The sequence below is a fragment of the Artibeus jamaicensis genome, unplaced genomic scaffold (assembly GCF_021234435.1).
Source record: "Artibeus jamaicensis isolate MK-2021 breed Jamaican fruit bat unplaced genomic scaffold, CSHL_Jam_final contig_497, whole genome shotgun sequence".
Classification (NCBI taxonomy): domain Eukaryota; kingdom Metazoa; phylum Chordata; class Mammalia; order Chiroptera; family Phyllostomidae; genus Artibeus; species Artibeus jamaicensis.
Genome location: NW_026521863.1, coordinates 6,402,044 through 6,422,516, shown reverse-complemented (window position 1 = coordinate 6,422,516; position 20,473 = coordinate 6,402,044). Strand labels below are relative to the sequence as shown.

Here is a 20,473-nt window from a genome sequence, read left to right as displayed (position 1 = left end):
GAACTCTCCAGTGGTTGCTTGGATATCCTCATGACACGGCAGCCAGGAGTGAAAGAGAAGGAAGGGTGGGTGGGAACCATAGAGCATCCAGGATGGAAGCCGCAGTCTTTTTATAACCTAGCATCAGTAGTAACATCCATCTCTTCTGCCCTTTCTATTCATAAAAGCAATCCCATGAGCTTGGCCTGCGTTCAAGGGGAGGAGAGTGTTCAGGGGAATGAATACGAGGGGCAGGGGACTGTTGGAGACTCTCTAGGGGCTGCCTAGCACGAAAATCTGGTATACGCTCCACAAATATGTGTTCAGTGAATGAAAGGGACAGGAACTAGAGAAAGGGGAGTGAAGGGCGGAGAGAACTTTATAAAGTGGGTTATGTGTTTAGTTTTGCACGTCCTATTTTGGTCCTGATGCCAAGTGCCTGAATATGGCCAATGTAAAGCAGATGCAGAGGATTCTGAGAAGGGAGCTCTGAAGACTTTGGGGATGGTGAAGCCACTCAGCATGAAAGCTGCTTACGCAAAGCAGCTAAAGAGTAAGCAGCAGGCAACAGCAAACACTGGCATCGGGCTAGGAGGGTCTTGCAGAAAGGGTTTGCCAGGCCAATCTATATACTCTCTGATAATGATACCAATTTTGCACATTTCCCACTGCCCCTCATCCCTTTGCCTCCACCCACTTCTGAGAGCCTCCCTTGGAGAGCACTGGGCCATGGTCACTAACATTTCTGTTCCAAGTCCATGGTCATCCCAGAGGTGCAGAAGCCCAGCTGCAGAGGAAGGAAGTCAGACACTGGGCTCCTCCCTAGAACCTCATTTCCATTCATAACTTCCTGCTTCTCCAGAGGAGTTACCATGGAGCCTGCCAGGAGTCGTCCCTGGCACCCAGTGTGTGCTCAGGAAACATCAGCAGTTGCTATCACCCAGCATCAGGGCCACAGTTACCTTAGTTGTTTTCTTTCCACATACATAGAGTTGATCACTAAGGCCACGCTCTTCATTTGAAATATCTCCTACATTTATGTGTGGACAGATCTGCCGATGAGATGCTGATGTCTAGGATTCTATGCAGTGCTGTTTGGTGGGGAGAGGGTGAACGGGTGTCAGATTCTGCCCACGGCTGACAGTCTCAGGGGCTGGTGAAGGGCTACACAATAGTTCATGTTACCGTTCTATTTACTTTGGAATTTTAATAAGAATTAAAATGACAACAACAAAATTACCTTTTTTGGTGATTCTCTTTTCCGTCCCACTATATAGACATTTAAAGAAGCAAGAAGATGCTTGATGAGCAGCAGTGCTGAGACGCACGCTCCCTGGGAAGGCTGGCGTGTCACGGGAGGGCCACAGCGGCATGCGCCCTCAGTGCCTCTGCCTGGGTCCCCGCAGGCTCGGAAACTGATTCGTCACCACCACAACTGCAGCTTTAGTGAGGGGCAGACTCTTGTGAACGAGGCTTGGGAGAGTGATAGCTACTTCGGGATGCCCGTTTATTCTCCTGTAAGGGAAGCCGTGCCTGTTCAAAGCCTGGGACACTTGAGTCCTTTTGCCAGTAACTTCTCTTCCTCCGGGCAAGCCACATGGAGTAGATTCTGAGCTTGGAATTGGACCACTGGGAGTTAACCATGCTCTGCTTGTTTACTGGCATTGGGCCACGGTGGCCTGACCCTTCCCTACAAGGTCAGGACAAGGGAAGCACCAGTGCGCTGGGCAGGTGCTTGCTGTCACGTTGGCCTCTGGGCTCTCCTTGTCTGCGCTCCCAAGGTAGACCAAACACCTCCTACCTCGAGGCAGTTCCCTTTCTTCAAGTGCTTTAATGCCTTCAATCTAATTATTGTTAGATGCACAGGCCAAGGAGCCATTTTATCTCTTTAAGGTGTCTTTGGATATATCCGAGCTTATCAATGCTGTCCTGATCTTTAAAGCATCTAATGGTCACATGATTCTCTTGGTCACAAATTCCTAGGGCCGTGAAGGGTGCCGGACATTTCAGAATCCTGTGGCCATAACTACCATCTATATGATGGCACACCTTCACCTACCAAGACAGGCCTCGTCACCTGTCCCCCTATCCCTCGGGCTAGCCTGCCCGAAGCTTCCCGCACTCCACTGCCAGAGTCACTTTCCGGGAATGTTACTTTAAGGTTCTTTCTGACGGTGTCCCATGGCCTCCCAGAGTCACAATCTGCCCTCTGTCTATCTTTCTGGCTCGATTTCCCACAGGACCACCTCTGCCCCCATAAACCCGGACTCGCTAACATCAGGGGAATGGAGGCTGAGCTGCTTTATTGTTGCGTCCTGGTTTGCACCGTTGCCTGTACCTTGAAAAATCGAAATCATAACTGCCTTTCAAAATATAGCTCAGATTCCACCTTCTTTTGAAGTCTCCTGATTGTACCAGTCGTAGGCGACAACTTTCTCTCGTGAAAAATGATGGTTGTCAGGACAGGCGTCTAGGGCGTGCAGCCCAGATAGTTGCACAGGGCCCCAGGGCAGTGGGCTCACACCTGGTCTCGTGCTCTTGCTTGAAAGTCTGTTTTGTTTTGTTTTTTTTTTCAATAAAAGAATGCCCAAGCCCTGGCCGGCCTGCTCAGGAAGGCAACTGACCGACGTTTCTCTGTCACACCTGCAAATAATGACAGTTTTACTCCTTTGCAGTTTGGTGCAGGTGTGGGGTGAGGCAGGGTCTCAGGGAGTCACCAGGCTGGGTGAGTGGAGGTCACCCGGTGAACACGGATTCAAACTCGGGGCCACGTGCGGGTGTGGCACCAGCCCATTTGCGTCTCCGCTCCTCTGACCAGTCTTAGCACGGCTTCTTTTTCGTAACCTCAGTTGTAGCACCTCCGTTACGTGGTCTCCAATGGTTTCCCAGGCTGGCGGGTCTGTAATTTAGTCGTAACCTTGATGTGGTCTTGGGAGGAGGTGAATGCAGTGTCCACCTCCGCCTTCTTCACCAGAATGCTGATCTGAACTTCTATGGTGATCAGCAACATGGAAACCTTTACAGACACCCATTGGTCACTGGAATGACTGGTGTGTCTTCTTTGGAAAAACCTCCATTCGGATCTCTTGTGCATTTTTTAATCAAGTTATTTGATTTTTACTGCTGAGTTCTATGAGTTCCTTTGACATGTTGCATAGTAACCCCCTTATCAGATGTGTGGTCTGCGAATACTTTCTCCCAGCCATTGCTGGCTATTCCGTTTTACCGATGGTTTCCTCTGCTGCGTGGTTTTTGCTTTGATGTGGTCCCGCTTGTCTGTTTCTGCTCTCATTGCCTGTGCTTTGGTGGCATATCCAAAATATCACTGCCAAGACCAATGTCGAGGAGCTTCCCTCGACATTGTTTGCTTTTAGGAGTTTTATGGTTTCTGGTCTTATGGTTCAGTCTTTAATTCCTTTTGAGTTCATTTTTATGACATAAGATATGGATCTAATTTCATTCTTTTGAAATGTTTAATCATTTCGAAAACATTTTCATTTCTCTCTGAGACCTGTAAATTAAGTAGCCACACCTAATAACTGTGCCCACTGAGGAAAGGACTTGGATCCCTGTTGGGGATCGCTCTTCCTGGTTTCACAAATTGTAACTTCCCCCCATAGCCAAGGATGAGCGAGTGACCTCCGGAATGTGAGCCACCGGAGACAAAAGCTTATCTCTGGTATCCAACGCTGCCTCAGTTTCCTCTCCCTGCCCCCAAAGCTTGGTCGGAAGTCAATGGCGGGTAAGACCCCTCACGGCGGCGGGGGGCAACCTAAGACAGACTCGATCACCTGGGAGGCCTTCATGGAAGGACTGCGGGGGGCGGGTGCTGCAACAAAGAGCGAGCAACAGACCCTTGTGCCCCGGCTATGTGACAGAGCCCAAGTCCCCATGTTCTCTGGGAGAAGTGCTTCCTGGCTCTAATCCCCTTAAGCCTGAAAACCTAATGGGGAGGGGGTGCAGCTCCTTGCCTTGTTAGAGCGGATCCGGGAAATCTGGCATAAGAAAGAATTCCTAAAAAAGCCTGTGAAACCCGCTTTGCTAAGAGTGCTTTCATTCATATGTTAAGGGTTCAAGCAGGAAACTCTGAAACTCTCTGCCTGACAGGCTCCGACTCAGATTATCTACTGTTTGATCCTTGCCGCCCTGTATTCCTGCGTATTACAACCCAATAAGAGCCCCTGGAGGAAGGGCCTCCTTGCCTTTTTCCTCTGAGAAACTGGCCACCTCTCCTCCCCAAGCAGATCATGTCTTGGTAGTGTTTACTTTCATCCGTGGTGGATGGGGGAGACTTGAGGGAAAAGTCGCCCCCACAGATCCCTGTTTTAAGGGACCTGGGCCTGCTCAGAGCATAGGTATCTGATTTCTAACAGAGTTAGTAACCATGTTGCAAAATTATTCACTTCCCCCCTCATTTCAGTGAATTCTAGCTACTGAATATTTTTCAGTCTGGTTTTAAACAAAGGATGAATAGTTTATTAATCCTCCCGAAAACCAATTTCTGCCCTACATTTTCTGCCCTGGCTGGCGTGGCTCAGTGGATTGAGCACTGGCCTGTGAACTGAAGGGTGGTCAGTTCGATTCCCAGTCAGGGCACATGCCAGGGTTGCAGGCCAGGCCCTTGGTGGGGGGCACACGAGAGGCAACCACACATTGATGTTTCTCTCCTGCTCTTTCTCCCTCCCTTCCCCTCTCTAAAAATAAATAAATGAAACCTTAAAAAATTACATTTTCAAGAAAATATGCTAAATTAGTCTCTAATTGTGACATTTTAGATGGAGACATCTGAGGCAAGGCGCATTAGCCCTGGGGTTTGAGGTTGGGCAGTGTGGTTGGACGGACTCCCCTAAACTGTTCTGCTTTGTCACAGCTTTCCCCTCTTTTTTCCTGAAACCACAGGTTCTTTAAAACTGGTGTTTCTCCCAGTGGTTCTCATGGCAACAGCACGAGGACTTGGGTTCTGTCTGTCTGTCTCTCGGGAGTGAACAGGCCGCAGCACTGTGTTAAGGCCTCTGACCGTGGGAGCAGGGCGGACGGCTCCTTATGGTATTTCGCAATCTAGGGGAGTGTGAAATGCTTTCTGCATGACTCTGTGCTTATCTGCTATAGCTCTTTGCACATTGGAGCCTCTCAATAAATGGCCCTGGAATGGACCGAAAGCAGATAGCAGACCACTCTAGCTTTAGTGAGCACTGCTGCTTCCCAAAACCCAGCCTGTGCCCAGCCCTGCGCCAGGCGGGGCTCCTGGGCTCGTCACTGCAGCCAGCAAGCCAACAATCGCCGCCTGGAAACCACACCTTTACCAATGTTCACACGGACAGGCAACTGGTACACAGTGACTGTTTCTAACAGCCATGTGTGTTCCGGAACAATGATTTACTTAATGCCTAAAACATTAAGCTTGGAAGTTCTCTATTTCCACAAAGTATAACATTACACTCGTTACTTATTTTGAAACTAATGCAGAACTTGCGTTTATAAGAATCGTGAGTTTCTATGCATTTGTTTACTTCAAAGGGTATTTGGCATTTTGACATTTCCTGACTTAATCAAAGGTTTGAAGACCTTAAGAAGGAGAAAAACTGCTGAGGTATCTGTGAAAATTCCAAGCAACTACAGCAGAAATACCAGACGCATTAGAGAAGAAATTAAATAATCCAGTGACTGAAATGAAATGCAGTGAGGCTGAAGAACGAGAATACTAAAGAAAGAGAAGCGTGCACAGAAAGAAAAGAAAGAGTGAGCACATAGGGTGACTGGATGTAAATAATAATTTTAAAAGGTGTAATGTCGTGGGGTGGCATATTTATACATTTCCTACAGACCTGAGAACCACAATAAGGAGCTGAAGTGCACCGAGTGGACAGTTATTGAAAACCACTCATCTTTGTTAGAACAACATGCTACTCCAGCCCAAGGTGGTCTCCCTGAATCTTCTACACAAGCCTCCGAGCAGAATCACTGTGAGTGAGAACACTGAGGATCAATAGTAAGTAACCTGCTCGGATTCACACACTTGGTCAGCAGCGGAAATGACTTTCAAGCCAAGGACTGTCCAAATCCAGGGCCACCTGCTGACTATTCAGCTCTTAGCAGTGGGTGGCCTTTCTGATCAGAGGCCCTGGGGGAGGAGAAGGGACTGAGGCTGTCACTCGCAGTGCCGGTGGCAGCAAACGCCCCGAACTTGTGGTTAGTAAGCAGTGTCACTAGAACTGCCCTCCATGGAGTGGGGCCAGTGTGTGTTCCTGTGTGCCAGCGCACTGGATGGGGCTTGTAGCTTTAAAGGGAACTTTCTGCAGCCTGTGACTTGAGCAATGACACGTGGGCTAGCACCATGGCCTTGGCTATCCAACCTTGCCTGCTCTCCATGTTACCCCTTCTTTGTGCCCGACTGCTGTCTGTAATTATGCTTCTGAGAACTCACATCAGTCTGTCCGTAACAGGTCAAAGGATCAAGGCAATGTCCTAGGGTCAAGTTTTAGAGGCCATCGGGGAATTTAGAGGCTGAAAGCCAACTAGTTAGCCAACACTACCATTACTGCCCGATCTCAAGATTCTATCCCAGCCTTGCGGAAGTCAGGACGACCCAAACCGAGCCATCGGGCTAGTGCAGGACCAAGAGCAGACGGTCCCTGTGCAGCCTAACCCTGCCTGCCCGTGTCACCTGTGCCACGAACGCAGCCGCACCACCCCCAAATCTTTACCTGCCATTACCTATGTCCCTTCTCGCCCGCTCAGATCCCAGCTGTCAGACTGCAGCTACATCCAGTTCTGGGCGCCATCTCCCATTTTTACACATAGACAGCGTCTCCCAGACACTGGCAAGAGGGAAGTGACTTAGTCAACATGGAACCAAAATTAAAGCCAAGCAATTAGCCCGCCAACCAAAACAAACAAAAACCATTCACTTCTATACATATCAATGGCTAGCTTAACACCAAGGGACAGCCTTGTGTAAAATAATCTTTCCCATTTCTCCAAAACCCTCACCCAGCCTGGGTCTCCATGGGAGCACTATTGGAGCCTCTGATGTGTTCCACACGTCACTGTAGCTCATTGCCTGCCGCCACATGCTTTATAGTCGAAGATTTAAAGGAGCAGGGACTATAATCTCCAATGATGCCTGCACAAGGTGAGGGCTTCACACACGCACTGGGGCTGGAAAGGCACCGGCACACCCCTTCCTGATGTTTATTCAAGGTCACCTCTGAGGTTCACTTTCACCTCATTTAACTTATGAAGTGAGAGACCCAGGCTGACTCAGGGTCTGTATTATTCCCCACTTTTCCCACCCTCCAACACGTATACAGTGAGTGGCCATGACACATTTTCTTCCCATTTCATGTTATTGTTCATGGTTTCGGTTTCCCACATCGGTTGACCTAGCACTCAATTGGGATCTGAGCTATTGGAACGTAAGGATAATCTAATTTTGCTAAAGAAAGAAACAAGAATTATGACTAATATTTATTGAGCACTTATTATGTACAAAACATCATGCATGTCCTCTGAGCTCATTACCTAGCTTAACCCACAGAACAAACCCATGAGACAGGCATTGTTATTATCATTACCACCACTTTGCAGTTCAGGAAACCGAGGATGAAGAGGTGATGTACCCAAGGTAACCTGGGTTATAACCAACAGTCCCGCTCTGTCAACAGGAAAGTCTATGCTTCTAAGGAAGAAAGGAAGGAGAGGGCAGGCAGGAGGAATGGGGGCTGTATTTGTGTCTTGCTGAACCATTATAGCTGTATCCAAGTGTTGGGAACCTTACACCTGGCTTCTAGCTAAAAACATTGCATTGATTACAGGAACCTGTGCGCTCCACAAAGCCAATCAGCTACAGGTACATGAGGTGTGCGTGCGCTCCCCAAGCCAATCAGCTACAGGCACATGAGGTGTCCACGAGTACTGGTTGCACCCAAGTAATCAATAAGCGGGCCCTTCTTTGTCTCAAGCTAGCCAATAGCAAGCAACCTAATCTCCTTCCTCTCCCTCCCCCCCCCATATATATACCCAGTTCGGAAAAATAAAGTTTGCAGCTTGATCAGAATCTTTTGTCTTGCTGCCATTCTTCGCGCCTCTTGTCCCCCCAACTCATTTGTTCTAGGTAGGTGGTCGAGCCCCAGTTGATTGCTCCGCGGGCCGGAGCATCCAAGGAACTGCAAGTTTTTAAAAGATGATTTTTAAAAACTCCCATTTCAAGGTGAAAAAGTGAGGTTGGGGCTAGAGAGCTTCTGAGTTACAATAACGAAGTTATAATTAATCCTGCGGTAAAAATAAAAGTGCTGTAGCTCCCTAAGTATATAGCATTATACCTGCTGCTGAACGGGGTGGATAGGGGGAGCGTTAACTGCATCATTAGCCCGGGCTCCCTGGGAATCCTGATGGCTCCCTCTCCCTGGCAGGAGAAAAAGAGCGCAAAGCCGGCACCGGATAACTCTGCTGCCCCTTACTCCTTTTTTTTTTTTTCTTCTTTCTTTTAAAAATGCAACCCAAAGCAGTCTGTGAGTACAAATCAAATTCCTTAGTTAATCTATTATGTTCTCACCAATGCAAAAAAAGGGAACTCAGGCTGTAGAGGAAATAATTGGGCTTGGCCTGCATGCCAGGTTCAATGCCAAGGTTCTGGGTTCTGAGGGGGCCCACATAAGGCCTCCTATGCAAGCCCGTCAAAGGAAGGAGGTGGATGGGAGGAACAAAGGGGTGTGAATGGGCTGCTTCCAGTGGAAGCAGAAGACGAAACCACCTACTTCCCCAGTTTGCCCAGACTTTTGATCTTGAGTGAAGGCTGCTTTCTAGTTTGGGAGAAGCCGCTGTGCCACTGGGCAGGGCTGTCCTTCATGAGACGAGGTGAACCGGCTTCCTCTGTTCCTCTCTGCCGGGGGGTGGCTCCCAGCACAGTTTCAACAGGAGTCCTTGCCCTGGTTTTAGTAGTCTGTCCTGACCTTCCCAAAACTCCCTTAAAACCCAAGATAGTTTTAATTCAGAAATGTTGTTTTTGAGAATTTTGCTAAGAGAAGTGGGCTCTTGTCCCTGCTCTAGCCTGATTTGTGGCTGCTTAGGTCATTTAATTGCCCTGGTCTTGCTTCTACACCTGTGCACGAGGGGATCCGCCATCTCATCGTTCCATGGGCTTGGTAATTGCATCCAAGACAAATGCCAGCCAGGGAGGTATATCAGCGGGAGCCGGAAGTCATACCCGATGGGGGGGGGGGTTAACTTAGTCAGCGCTTCCAGGCCCTATAAAATGATGCCATGGTGTTTTTTACTAGGTCAGTACTCTGGGTAAGTGATTTTACTTTTCATTTAATGTTTATTATTAATTTGCATCAGTCATGATATGTTTAGTGTCTCCACAGTTACTTCTAAAAATGAAACTGTGACTTACAGATAATGTTCAAATGGGAAATGCTTGGACTCTGGTCTTGCTATCTCGGAGCCAACTACCCAGGTGGATTGGTTGCCTGCAACACGTCAGTTGAAGGTGCATGGGGAAGCCCTGCCTTTGTACCTTGCTATCAAAACATATGCACTGTTGAACTGTTCCAGGGAGAGCTGTACCCAGCTTTCAAAGTAAAAGAATACGGAAAACTCATTCCTTAGAGTATCACCCGAGTTCAGATGCTGGCTTCTCCACACACTAGTGCGTGTTCTTTTTAGTTAAGATACTTCTTTTGTTTGTTAAAGTGTAAACCCATTTTACATATAAAGCAATAAACGTATTTTCAAAAAATTCGGACAATGGCACTTGATGAAACTTCAGAAATTTTCTAGATATTCACAATGCATTTCCTACATTTTACACAAATAGATTATGCTTACACAATGTTCTTTTTACCTTTATTAACACCTCTTAAAATATTACCATTTTCTTGTGGGCTTCCTAGAATTTCCTTTGTGTGGATGTTCCATATTTACTGAAACGGTCCTATTCATAAATGTATTGGCGGCTTTCTGTTTGGGGTACTAGTGAGCAAGGCTTTACTGAAATTTTGCTCACTTGTGCGAATCTGGCAGCCAGATACATTCCTGGGAGCAGAGCTGCCAGGTCCAAGGTTATGGTGATTTTCAATTTTGATAAGTATTACCAACTCAGCAGAGTTATTTCAGCAAGCCTTGATTTCTTCGTGTCTGTGAACAGTGGACACAGTGACTTTCTCCAAGGTTTTGTATCAGGAACAAGTGAGATTAAGATACGTAAAAGCCTAGAACAGTGAGGAGACTGTAACTGCATGTTAATCTCCACCCTTCCTTTTACTTCCACACAGTTTATGAATCCCACGATGAACTGGAGCGTTGGCCATGAACCCCACAAACAAAAAAACTTACAGAAAACCCTGTGCCCTTAAAATGTACCCATTTTAAACTCCACGGTTTAAGGTAACTCGTGAAATCTCTGGAGGTCAAATGAAGTATTTTCAAAAGGGCACAAACTTGTTATTAATTGTAAATCCCGCTTCCCTAGCCCAGTCAGGTCGCCTTGATTTGACAGTTGCTTCTTTTAACAAACACATGCGCCCGATGATACACACAGAATGTGCTAGACTGACGCCCCGACTACCCTCCAGCTTCCAGTCGTCATTTCTTCTTGCATGAAAATCTGGCTGCTTAAGTTGAGGCATTCATTTATTACTAAAACCTGCAGGTCCAACAAGGAAGAAAAACATTTTCACAAAAATGTGGAAAATTTTAGACCTCTCATTTCCAGTCCACCTCAGGATATTTAGTTGTGTCCTCTTCAACCCTCTAGGAGCCGCGAGGCATTTTGAAATTGATGAAAAGTGCAGAAGGGGGTTCGTGGGGCATATGCGAATGAAGTTCCAGCTGATGCGCACTCCAGGCAGAACCTTCTGGAAGGGCCGGTCGAACCAGGCAGCCATTGCTCCTCTGGGTTCTGGCTGTTTATTTGCCACTCATTTCACTCAGCCCAGGCCCAGCCGGCCCGGGTCAAAGATCAAGATCGCCGCCCAGGGGACGGAGACGTACCCTCAGCTTCGTGCCCCACGCAGCCCCCCCGCGGCGGCCGAGTGCGGCGCGGTCGCGAGGCGGCCGGTCGGGACTCAGGCCCGAGGGGGGCTCCCCGCGGGCGTCCTCCCCACGCTGAACGTTTCCGCGGGCAGCTCGGCGGGGGCGGGGTCCCCGGCGCAGGCCCGGCCGCGCGACGCGACCCCAAGCGCAGGGACAAAGGGCGCGGGCCGCGCGGCCCGGGGCGGAGGCTCCGGCGGGGGCGGGGAGCGGGCGCGGAGGCCGGGCCGGCCCTGGGCACCGGGCGCGCTTCCGCCGGCCGCCGCGCGCGCCGCGGTCCACGGGAGGCTCGGCGGCGGCGGCGGGGGCGGGGGCCGCGCAGCCGGGGAGTTTCAGGAACTGGCGGAGCGGGCGGCGGCCGGAGTCGCCGAGCGCCCACACTCGGGGCCGAGGCGGAGCTGCCGCCGCGCCGGGGCCCAGCCGCAGCTGCCCTCAGCGTCGCCTGCCCGCCTCCGGTCGACCGCGCGGCGCGGGAGAGTAGCCGGCCGTCCCGGGCCGGGGATCCGCCCGCCATGGCCACCAAGGTGAGGGGCGCGCGGCGCAGGCCCTGGCGGCCCCACGGCCCGGGGCCGGCGCGGGTCGGGTCGGGGCCGGACCGGGGGTCTCCGAAACCCCGGGCTGGGGTTACGCGGGCGAGAGCGTTCGGGACCGGCCTGGAGGTGCGGGAGGGTCGCGGGGCGGGACGCCGCGCGTGGACGGCGTCGCTTGCAAAGTTTGCGCCGGAGCTGGGGCCGCGGCCGGGCCGAGGGAGGGAAAGTTCCCGCAACCCAGGCTCGCTGGGAGTAGTCGCCCCGGCCCCCGCGGGACCACGATCACGTCCCCAGCGGTGTCCACTCCGCACAGTCCCGCATGTCCGGCCGCCGCGGACAGGCGCGTCCCCTCCGTCAGCCCGGGCTGCGACCCCCACGCGCCGGCCGGTTTGGGGGCGCGACCCCCGCCGGCGAGGACCAGACGACTTAAGTTCAGGCCCAGCTCGGCGGACGGAGCACGCAAATTGAACGCCCCGCGCTTCCATTTCCTTCGTTTTTCTTTTCTTTTTGTTTTTTTCCTTTTTGTTTTGCTACCTTTTCCGTTTGAATGGTATTTCCAGCGTGAATAAAATACGAAGTGGGAAATGACTGTGCTTTCAACACGTTTGCCTGAAAAAGGCCCAGGGCCGAATTACGTGGTGGAACTTGGACTCGTGTTGGTTACTGGCCAGCAGTGGTGTCTTGCTTATTTTAGGGTATCGCTTGTGGAATTACTGGTCACTCTTTGCCAGCTGAGTCTGCCGGAGTCACTTTTCTACGCGCCCGTTCCTGGGCCATTTTCCTTAGTCCTGGGTGTAAACCGGAGAAGCCTGGGCTACACAGTGAGGACCCCCCCCCCCCCCAGTCCTGTGGTTTAATGGATTGTGATGGATGGATTGACTTTTGCAGGTGGCTTTTGTAATAATACCTTCTGAACATCAGCACCGTCTTTCGTATTCATGTTTGAAATCTCCAAGTTCCTTTTGGGGTGGTGAAAACCTTAATTTTGTTGTTGGGTTTTGGTTAGAGAGATGATAACTTAAGAAAATGGTAAGAATTTTGAAGTTCCATTGCAAGATCAGATTGGCTGATGTCATTTGTTACGTTTTATGCTCGGAAACTGTCTAGGTGCAGTGGGGTTTTTTTTTTGTTGTTTTTTTTAATGGAGATTATTCTCCAAGGAACCTATTGCTTGCTGCCACTTCTTGTTAAAATATTATTGCCTGTGCTCTTTCTTGGTTTTATCAGATGTCATAGAACTTGCTTCCTTTTCAAAACGCGTATAATTTTGTGTTGATTTAAAAACAAAACAAAACTGAACTCAAGCTAAGGATTTCTAAGGAAATTTGATTTTGAGGTTAGTTGACACACATTTCGGAAATTACAGGTTACGTGGTCTTATTCTACACTCATCTTGCAACCTTCGGGGCTGTGTGTGGGAGATACCTATTTGGTGGTGGCCAGTGTTGTGATATTTCTCATTCTGGACTACAGTGCATGCTACCGGCACTACCTTAGCAGCTGGTGCAGGAATAGGTGCCCCTGAACTTCATTTTTCCCTAAAATAGGGAACAGTGCTGGTGGTCATGCTCAACCTGAATTGCACGTGTCCTCACTGAATACAAGCCTCGGAGCATGCATCAGCACTTCCTCTGGGGTGGTCTGTCCTGCTCTGAAGACACAGTCCAGTGACTCTGGCTTTTAGTTTCTGTGACCTTTCTAATCAGCATTCCACATGGGGACCCATGTCCGTGTCGGGGCGGGGGGGGGGTGGCAGTGACAAAACCACTTCCGTTTTTTTTTTTAAAGGAAGAGCAAGGAAGCACGTAATAAAAAAACGACCCTGTCTCAGTTTTCTGGTTTTCCTGCTTCCTGGTGATTCTTGTATCAAACCAAACTCTCATTTTTCAATTGTTCCCAGGGAGTAACGTTGTCCTTCTTGGCTCCCCTGCACCTGCCACCCAGACCTCAGCCCTTACCAACCTCTGAGTGGTTTGGGCTCCCCTTTCCGTAATTGGGTATGTGGGGAGAACACACTTTCAGTAACTGGGAGCATCCAACTTTTTATAAAATTGACCTCACCTGGCACTCAGGCTCTCGCAGTAAGTGATGACAAATAAGTACCGTGCCTGGATATTTTAGGCGGTGTTGGGTTTCCCTTTGAATTTATCAATGAGAGTGGCTTCAGTTCTTTGGATACAATTTCCTTATATATTGTTCTTGTATGTTTTCTTGAAGACACACTTCCAACTGTCATGATTTTTAAAAAACTTTTCTGGTCAAAATAGAAATTATCTTTGAGAAGAAAAATTTGAATTGGTCAGTTCTTTGCTGCCCCAGAAAGTTGGTCAGTACCTGCATATTTAAAGGGGGTCGATGGTCTGTCCCTTGATCCTGGTGGACAGTCAGCGTGCTGGACTCACCTGTGTCCTCAGGGACCCGTTTGGTCCCCTTTAACGGATGCAGGGAAAGGCTGATGTGAGTGGCAGAGTCTTTTGTTCAAAGCTCCAGAAGGGCATGTTCTGACACAGTCATGTGGTGAACTTAGGGGTAAATTAAGTTTTATTTATTAAATCTTGAGAAAGAAATTTTTTGGTCCCTAATTATCAAAAGGCACATAAAGAAAATAGTTAATGAGAGCTAATCCGTAGCTGTACCACTTAGTTGTCATTTCCATTTCAAAGTTAACCTTTGGTCACTGACTGGATCCTTTTGTGCTTACCTAGTCACTTTTAGGGGAAACCATTATAACAAGAGTTCTTCGGGCTTTTTAAAAAAACTTTTCTTTCCAGTTCAAATGTCTAAAGCTGCACATTCGTGTTATACCGCTTGTGCAGTAGAATAGAGTGGGGATGTGATATGGAAATACTGCTGGGAGATCGGTGAGTTGCTAGGAGTGTCCATGATAAACATGACAGGGAAGGGTGTGGAAAGCAGACTTTGTGGTCGCTCCTGAGCAAAAACCTCTATCTGAACAAAAAGAATAGAAATGGCTTTCTAAAGAGCGTTCAGAGTTAAAGTTGGTTTTGAGAGTTTTTTTTTAAAAAGAGCATGGAAAATGCTAAGCTTTAAAGTTTTTGTAACAGTCATATTTTTAAAAGACTCAGTAGACTGTCTGCAGGGCTTGGGTAGAGTCCAAGAAAAATTCTGTGACGGTAGAAAGGTAAACCAATTACATATTAAACAAGGAGCAGATTAGAAAGCATGAAAATTTCTGCAAAGTTTTCTTCTGCTCCCTGTTTTCATTATTTATTTATAATCCTCACCTGAGGATGTTTATTGATTTTGAGAGAGAGACCGCAAGCGCGTTTCTTGTATGTGCCCTGACCGGGGATTGAACTTGCAACCTTTCGGTGTACAGGACGACACTCCAACCAGCAGAGTCACTTGCCCAGGGCACTGCTCCCTGTTTTTATATTGACCATCGGAAAATTGAATTAGTTTTACTTTGATTGCCCGCCAGACACTTTGTAACTTTGCATGTGCTGTTTTTTATTTTCTGGAGTGCTGGTCTCTGACCTTTTCCCCCAGGCACCTTCTTTTTATACATTCTGTCTCATTTCAAAGCCTTACTTCCCTCACTTTCCCTCTGGAAAGCATTCCTGATCTGCCTGACCCATGTGCCAAGGTCACATATATCCCTACTGCCATTTAAGGTATGTTCCTACAACCAGGGGCAGCCTGCTTTCGAATGCCGTCAGTTCCAGTTCCAGGGAGCTGGTACTGTGTGTTTGCTCACCTTGGCAGCCTCTGTGATCAGCACGAACTGAGGCCCTTGATAAGCTATTATTATGCAAGGGAACGCTGATTTTTCTTGCCCCGGTACCTCTCTCGTACCTCTCTCTCCAGTTTGAAATAGCGAAAAGATATTCCAGTGAGATAAGTGACTGTTAGAGAAAACTATCTCCAACTGTAAGCTTCTGTTCATTTAATCGTGCATTGTAGTAAACTTGTTTTTCAGTACACAGGGAAAATGCACACGGTGGCTTAGGTGTTAACAATGTTTCTTAAATATAATAATTCACTTTTATTAGTGATTACATGAGAAGTTGGTTCTAATGTTTTAAGGGAACTGGAACAAGTTTCATACTTCTGAAACTTTGAAAAGATTTATCTTAACCCATGAGATGTTTAGACATCTTTAATTTTTTCTGAGTGTTTTATTGTTTTACACAATAGCCTTTTTATAAAGAAAAGGATTTTATTTATTTTATTTTTAGGGGAAAGGAGGGAGAAAGAGGAGAAGGAAAACATCAATGTGTGTTTGCCTCTCACACGCCCCCTACAGGGACCTGGCCAGCAATCCAGGCATGCGCCCTGACTGGGAATTGATCCAGGGACTGTGGTTCGCAGGCTGGTGCTCAATCCACTCAGCCACACCATCCAGGGCTGAGTATTTTATTTTTTAAATAATTTTTAACTTTTTCAATTATAGTTCACATATAGTATTATATTAGTTTCAGGTACAACATAGTAATTAGAACATTTATACAACTTACAAAGTGATCACCCTAATAAATCTAGTACCCATTTGACAACATGCATAGTTATTACAATATTACTGATTGTATTTCTTATGTTGTACTTTACATCCCCATGACTGTTCATAACTACCAGTTTGTACTTCGTAATCCCTTCGCCTTTCTCACTCATTCCCCCAACCTCCATCTGGCAACTGTCAAAATGTTCTCTGTATCTGTGAGTTTGTTTCTGTTTTGTTTGTTCTTTTATTTTTAGATTCCAGATCTAAGTGAAATCATGTGGTCTTTGTCTTTGTCTGACATTTCACTTAGCATGATACCCCCTAGGTCCATCCGTGTTGTTGCAAATGGTAAGATTTCGTTCTTTTTTATGGCTGAGTCACACTTCATTGAATATACGGACCACTTTTTTATCCATTCATCTGTGATGGACACTTAGGTTGCTTCCATGTCTTGGCTGTAGGAAGTAATGCTGCTGTGAGTATCTGGGTGGATGTGTCTTTTTGATTAGAGTTTTGGGTGCTTCGGGTAAAGACCAGGAGTGGGATTGCCGAGGCCTTCTTGGTCTCTTGTCAGTTGTTTTTTTAAAGTCTGTCCTGTCTGGTGTAAGTATTGCTACCCCAGGTTTTTTTTTTTTTTTTTAATTTCTGCTTTCATGAAATATCTTTTTCTCTCCCTTTACTTTCAGTCTGTGTGTCTTTGGATCTGAAGTGAGTCTCTTTTGGGCAGCATACTCGAGGGAGGGTCTTGTTTCCTTATCTACTCAGCCACCCTGTGTCTTTTAATTAGAGCCTTTAATTCATTTGCATTCAAAGTAATTGTTGATAGGTAATAATTGATATTTTATTATTCATACTTTTTGCCTTTTAAAATTTTCCTTAAAGAAGTCTCTAACATTTCTTGTAATACTGGTTTAGTGGTGATAAACCCCTTTAAGTGTTTCTGGTATGAGGTCTTTTTAATAGGTTGCTGGGTGCAGTTTTCTTGGCTATAAGTCCCTGGTTTTCATCACTTTGAATATTTCATGCCAGTCCCTTCTCACCTACAAAAGTTTCTGTTGAGAAAGTAGCTGGCAGTCTCATGGGAACTCCTCCGTAGGTCACTGCTTTTAAGATTCCCTCTCTGGGGTTTCAGTTACGGTGCACCCTGATGTGGGCCTCTTTGGGCTCAACCTTTCTTGGGACTCACTGCCTTTCCTGGCTTGCGTGTGCGTTGCCCCGGCCAGGTCAGGGAGGTGGTCCATCCTTATCTCTTCAGACGGGTTTTCAGTCTGTTGCTGTCTGTCTTCTCTTTCTGGCACCCCCGTGATGTGAATGAATATTGATATGCTTGACGTTGTCCCAGAGGCCCCCTAAATTATCTTCAATTTTTAGATTCTTTTTGCTGTTTTGGTTGGATATTTTCTGCTCCCTTATCTTCCAAATCTCTGATTTGATCATCTGCTTAATGTAATCTACTGTTGAGTCCCTGTAGTGTATTCTTCATTTCACTTATTGTGTTCTTCATTTCTGACTGGTTCTTTTTTATGTTTCTCATCTCCATTTTTATGTTTCCTGACTCTTGGTGAAGTTCTCACTGAGATCATTGAGCAACCCTATAAGCAGTGTTTTGAACTCTGCATCTGGTAGACTGCTTGTCTCCGCTTTGTTTAGGTCTTTTCCTGGAGCTCTGTTCTGTCCTTTCATCTGGGACATGTTTTTTGGGTCTCCTCGTTTACTCTGCCTCCTTGTCTGTGGGGCCCGGTGGCACGGCCTGCCTGCTTACCTGAGCCAGGTGCGCCAGGTGAGTTTGTTGTGTGAGCCCCCCGATATAGTTGAGCCTCCATTACTGGTAGCTTGTCAGTTGGAGGAATTGATCCTCAGGCTGATAGTTGTGAGGACTGACCATGACCCCAGTGGAGGAGCTGACCCTGTGGAGCAGGAGTCACTTTTGCGAGGCTCTGGTGGCTGCTGAGTCTGCCCCTCTGGTGTGTCATTTGTTGAGGGTTGGGTGATGTTCTGGGTGGGCGGTCTGACACTAGCCACTGGGTGAGTTGGTGCTGGGGCCTCTTGGTGCAGGCCGAGGTCAGCTGCTGCCGGTGCTGTGCCCAGAGCCACTAGGTGATCTGCAGGTGGTCGCCACTGGGGATGGGCTTGCCTACGCCACCTGGGAGAGGCTAAGCTGTACGTTGAGGTCAGCTGCCTCTAGTGTTGGGCTTGTGGCTGCTTAGCAAGAGGTAAGGGGCACGCCTAGACCAGCTGCTTGTTTGGGGTTTGTGAACCTTTGAGAGATTTTAGGAAAGTCCTCAGCATGAGCCAAGGCAGGCCATTTGTATAGAAAAGCTGCTGGAAGGGGCCTGGGTGGGCCTGAAAGTTGGGTGGGGTGGGGCCTCAGGGAATCACTGGGGCAGGGCAAACAGTGTTATGAGGTTGACAGAGGCTCAGGTATGGCCAGTATGCAGGCCGGGTTGTGGGAGGACTCAGATAAGGAACAGTGGCCTCTGCCAGCATTTCTGCCTGGGAGAAGGCTGCCCCTCCAGCCCTCGCCCTAAAGCCAGACAATTCATTTCCTCCACGTGCCCCTGGCTCCTTCGTAGGGAGGAGCTCAAAGTGCAGGAGCTCAAAGCGAGCGAGTCCTAGTAAGTCTGTGTATGGTCCCTTTAAGAGGACTGCCTGGGACTTCAGGAGCACTCAGCCTCTCTCAGCCACACTCCATGGTGGTTTTCACAGCCAGAAGCTATGGGACTTCTCTCCCTGGCACTGAGGCCCTGGGTTGGGAGTTCTGGTGTGGGGCAGGGACCCCTCGTTCCTCAGGGGTGACCTCTGCTGCCAGAATTCTCCTCCCGATTTTCACCCCACATGTGGGTGTGGGACCAGCCCGTTCTGTGTCTCCACCCCTCTCGCTGGTCTCAGCAGGACTTCTTCTGTGTGTCCTTAGTTCTGGTCAGCCTACTTCGGGGGCTCTCGGTGGTGACCGTGCCACAGTGTAGCTGTAGTGTGACGGGGCTGCAGGAGGAGGCAGGCGCAGCATTCACGGGCCCGCCTTCTTCACGCCCCGAAGTGGGTGTGAACATTTTTTCAAGCTCAGGGTTTTTCTGTTTACCTTTTTGTTAATGATTGCATTGTGATCAGGTTGATGCTAATATAATACCTGAAAATTTGTTGCGGCTAACTTTGTACCTTGCATATAATCAGAAATGTGCCACCTGTGTATAATATACATACTCCCTGACTGACACACACTGTGTATTTTGAGTGTGCCCACTAGACTGAGCGTACTAATTATGCCTTTCACATCTGTATCCTTATAAACTCTGGTGTATCTAAGTGACCTTTTGTCTGCTTGTCAGACATGTTAAAATGGTGGGTTTGAAAAAATTCTCTGAGTTTTGAATTAGTAGTATCTTCCAAGTGACTTGACTTTTTTTAAAAAAGATTTTATTTATTTGTTTGTTTGTTTATTTTTAGAGAGCAGGGAAAGAAACATCTATGTGTGGTTGCCTCTCATGCACCTCCCCCTCCCCGCCCCTTCATTGAGGACCCGGCCAAAACCCAGGCATGTGCCCTGACAGGGAATTGAACCCGTGTCCCTTTGGTTCACAGGCCTGTGCTCAATCCACTGAATCACACCAGCCAGGGTGTGACTTGAACTTTTTATCATTGTGAAGTAATGTTCTTTATAATACACTTTTTGAAAAAGACCATTTGTCTAAAATTAATGTTACTTCACTAGCTTTTCTTTGGTAAATACGTGCCTGGTAATATTAAAGGCTGTAGCTGAATTTTACCTTTTTATCTAGTCTGGCAGTCTTTGTAGCTAGAGTGTTTTCTTTGCTTTTATTAGTGTTTACTGATATGTTTGGATTTCTGGCTGTCATCTTACAGATTGAGGATTCCCTCCCCCTTTCTTATTTTACTATTTTTTTCCCTTCTCAACTGTTAGGAAGGTTTGTCCCACATATCACCTTTTTTCCCCCAGCGGTTATCGTAGCCTGTATGTTACTGTTTGTCAGTTACAGTCTGAAATTACTCAACATTATTACCTTCCTTCTGAGGGGGAAAGACATTTGGATTCTGAACTCCAGCCGTCTACCCTCAAGTAGCCAGTTACTGCCTGGTGTTTGCAGTCTCTCTTTTCCACCACAAATAGACATTTTCTTACCTTTTATACAGTTAACATTTATTTAAATTTCATCACGTTTTACTGCATTTTTTTGCTGCCTCTTCCCTTTTACATCCCAGTTCTTTCTGGCATGATTTTCCTTCTGTCGAAAATGAATTCTTTGGAATTTCCATCAGGGAAGATTTGTTGTTGGTAAATTCCTTATGTGTGAAAATGAAGTTTGCTTTATTCTTGAAATGTAGTTTCCTAGGTGGACAGTATTTTCTCTTGGCACATTTGAAGTTGTTATTCCAGTTTCCTCCCAGCTCTCAGAGTTACTGCGAAGAAGTTAGCCATCTGAGACGGTTCCTGTGTAGATGGTCCAGCTCTTCC

General features: G+C 47.6%; 1 protein-coding gene across 1 annotated transcript in view; it reads left to right on the top strand.

Moving 5' to 3' along the window:
* The first annotated feature begins 10,912 nt into the window (after window positions 1-10,912).
* Window positions 10,913-20,473, top strand: part of SNX9 (sorting nexin 9) — an 85,847-nt gene continuing 76,286 nt past the window's right edge. Inside the window, exon 1 of the mRNA XM_037126207.2 lies at window positions 10,913-11,534. Coding sequence (XP_036982102.2) covers window positions 11,523-11,534 — 12 coding nt within the window. The 5' untranslated portion in view covers window positions 10,913-11,522. The remainder of the gene's footprint in view (window positions 11,535-20,473) is intronic.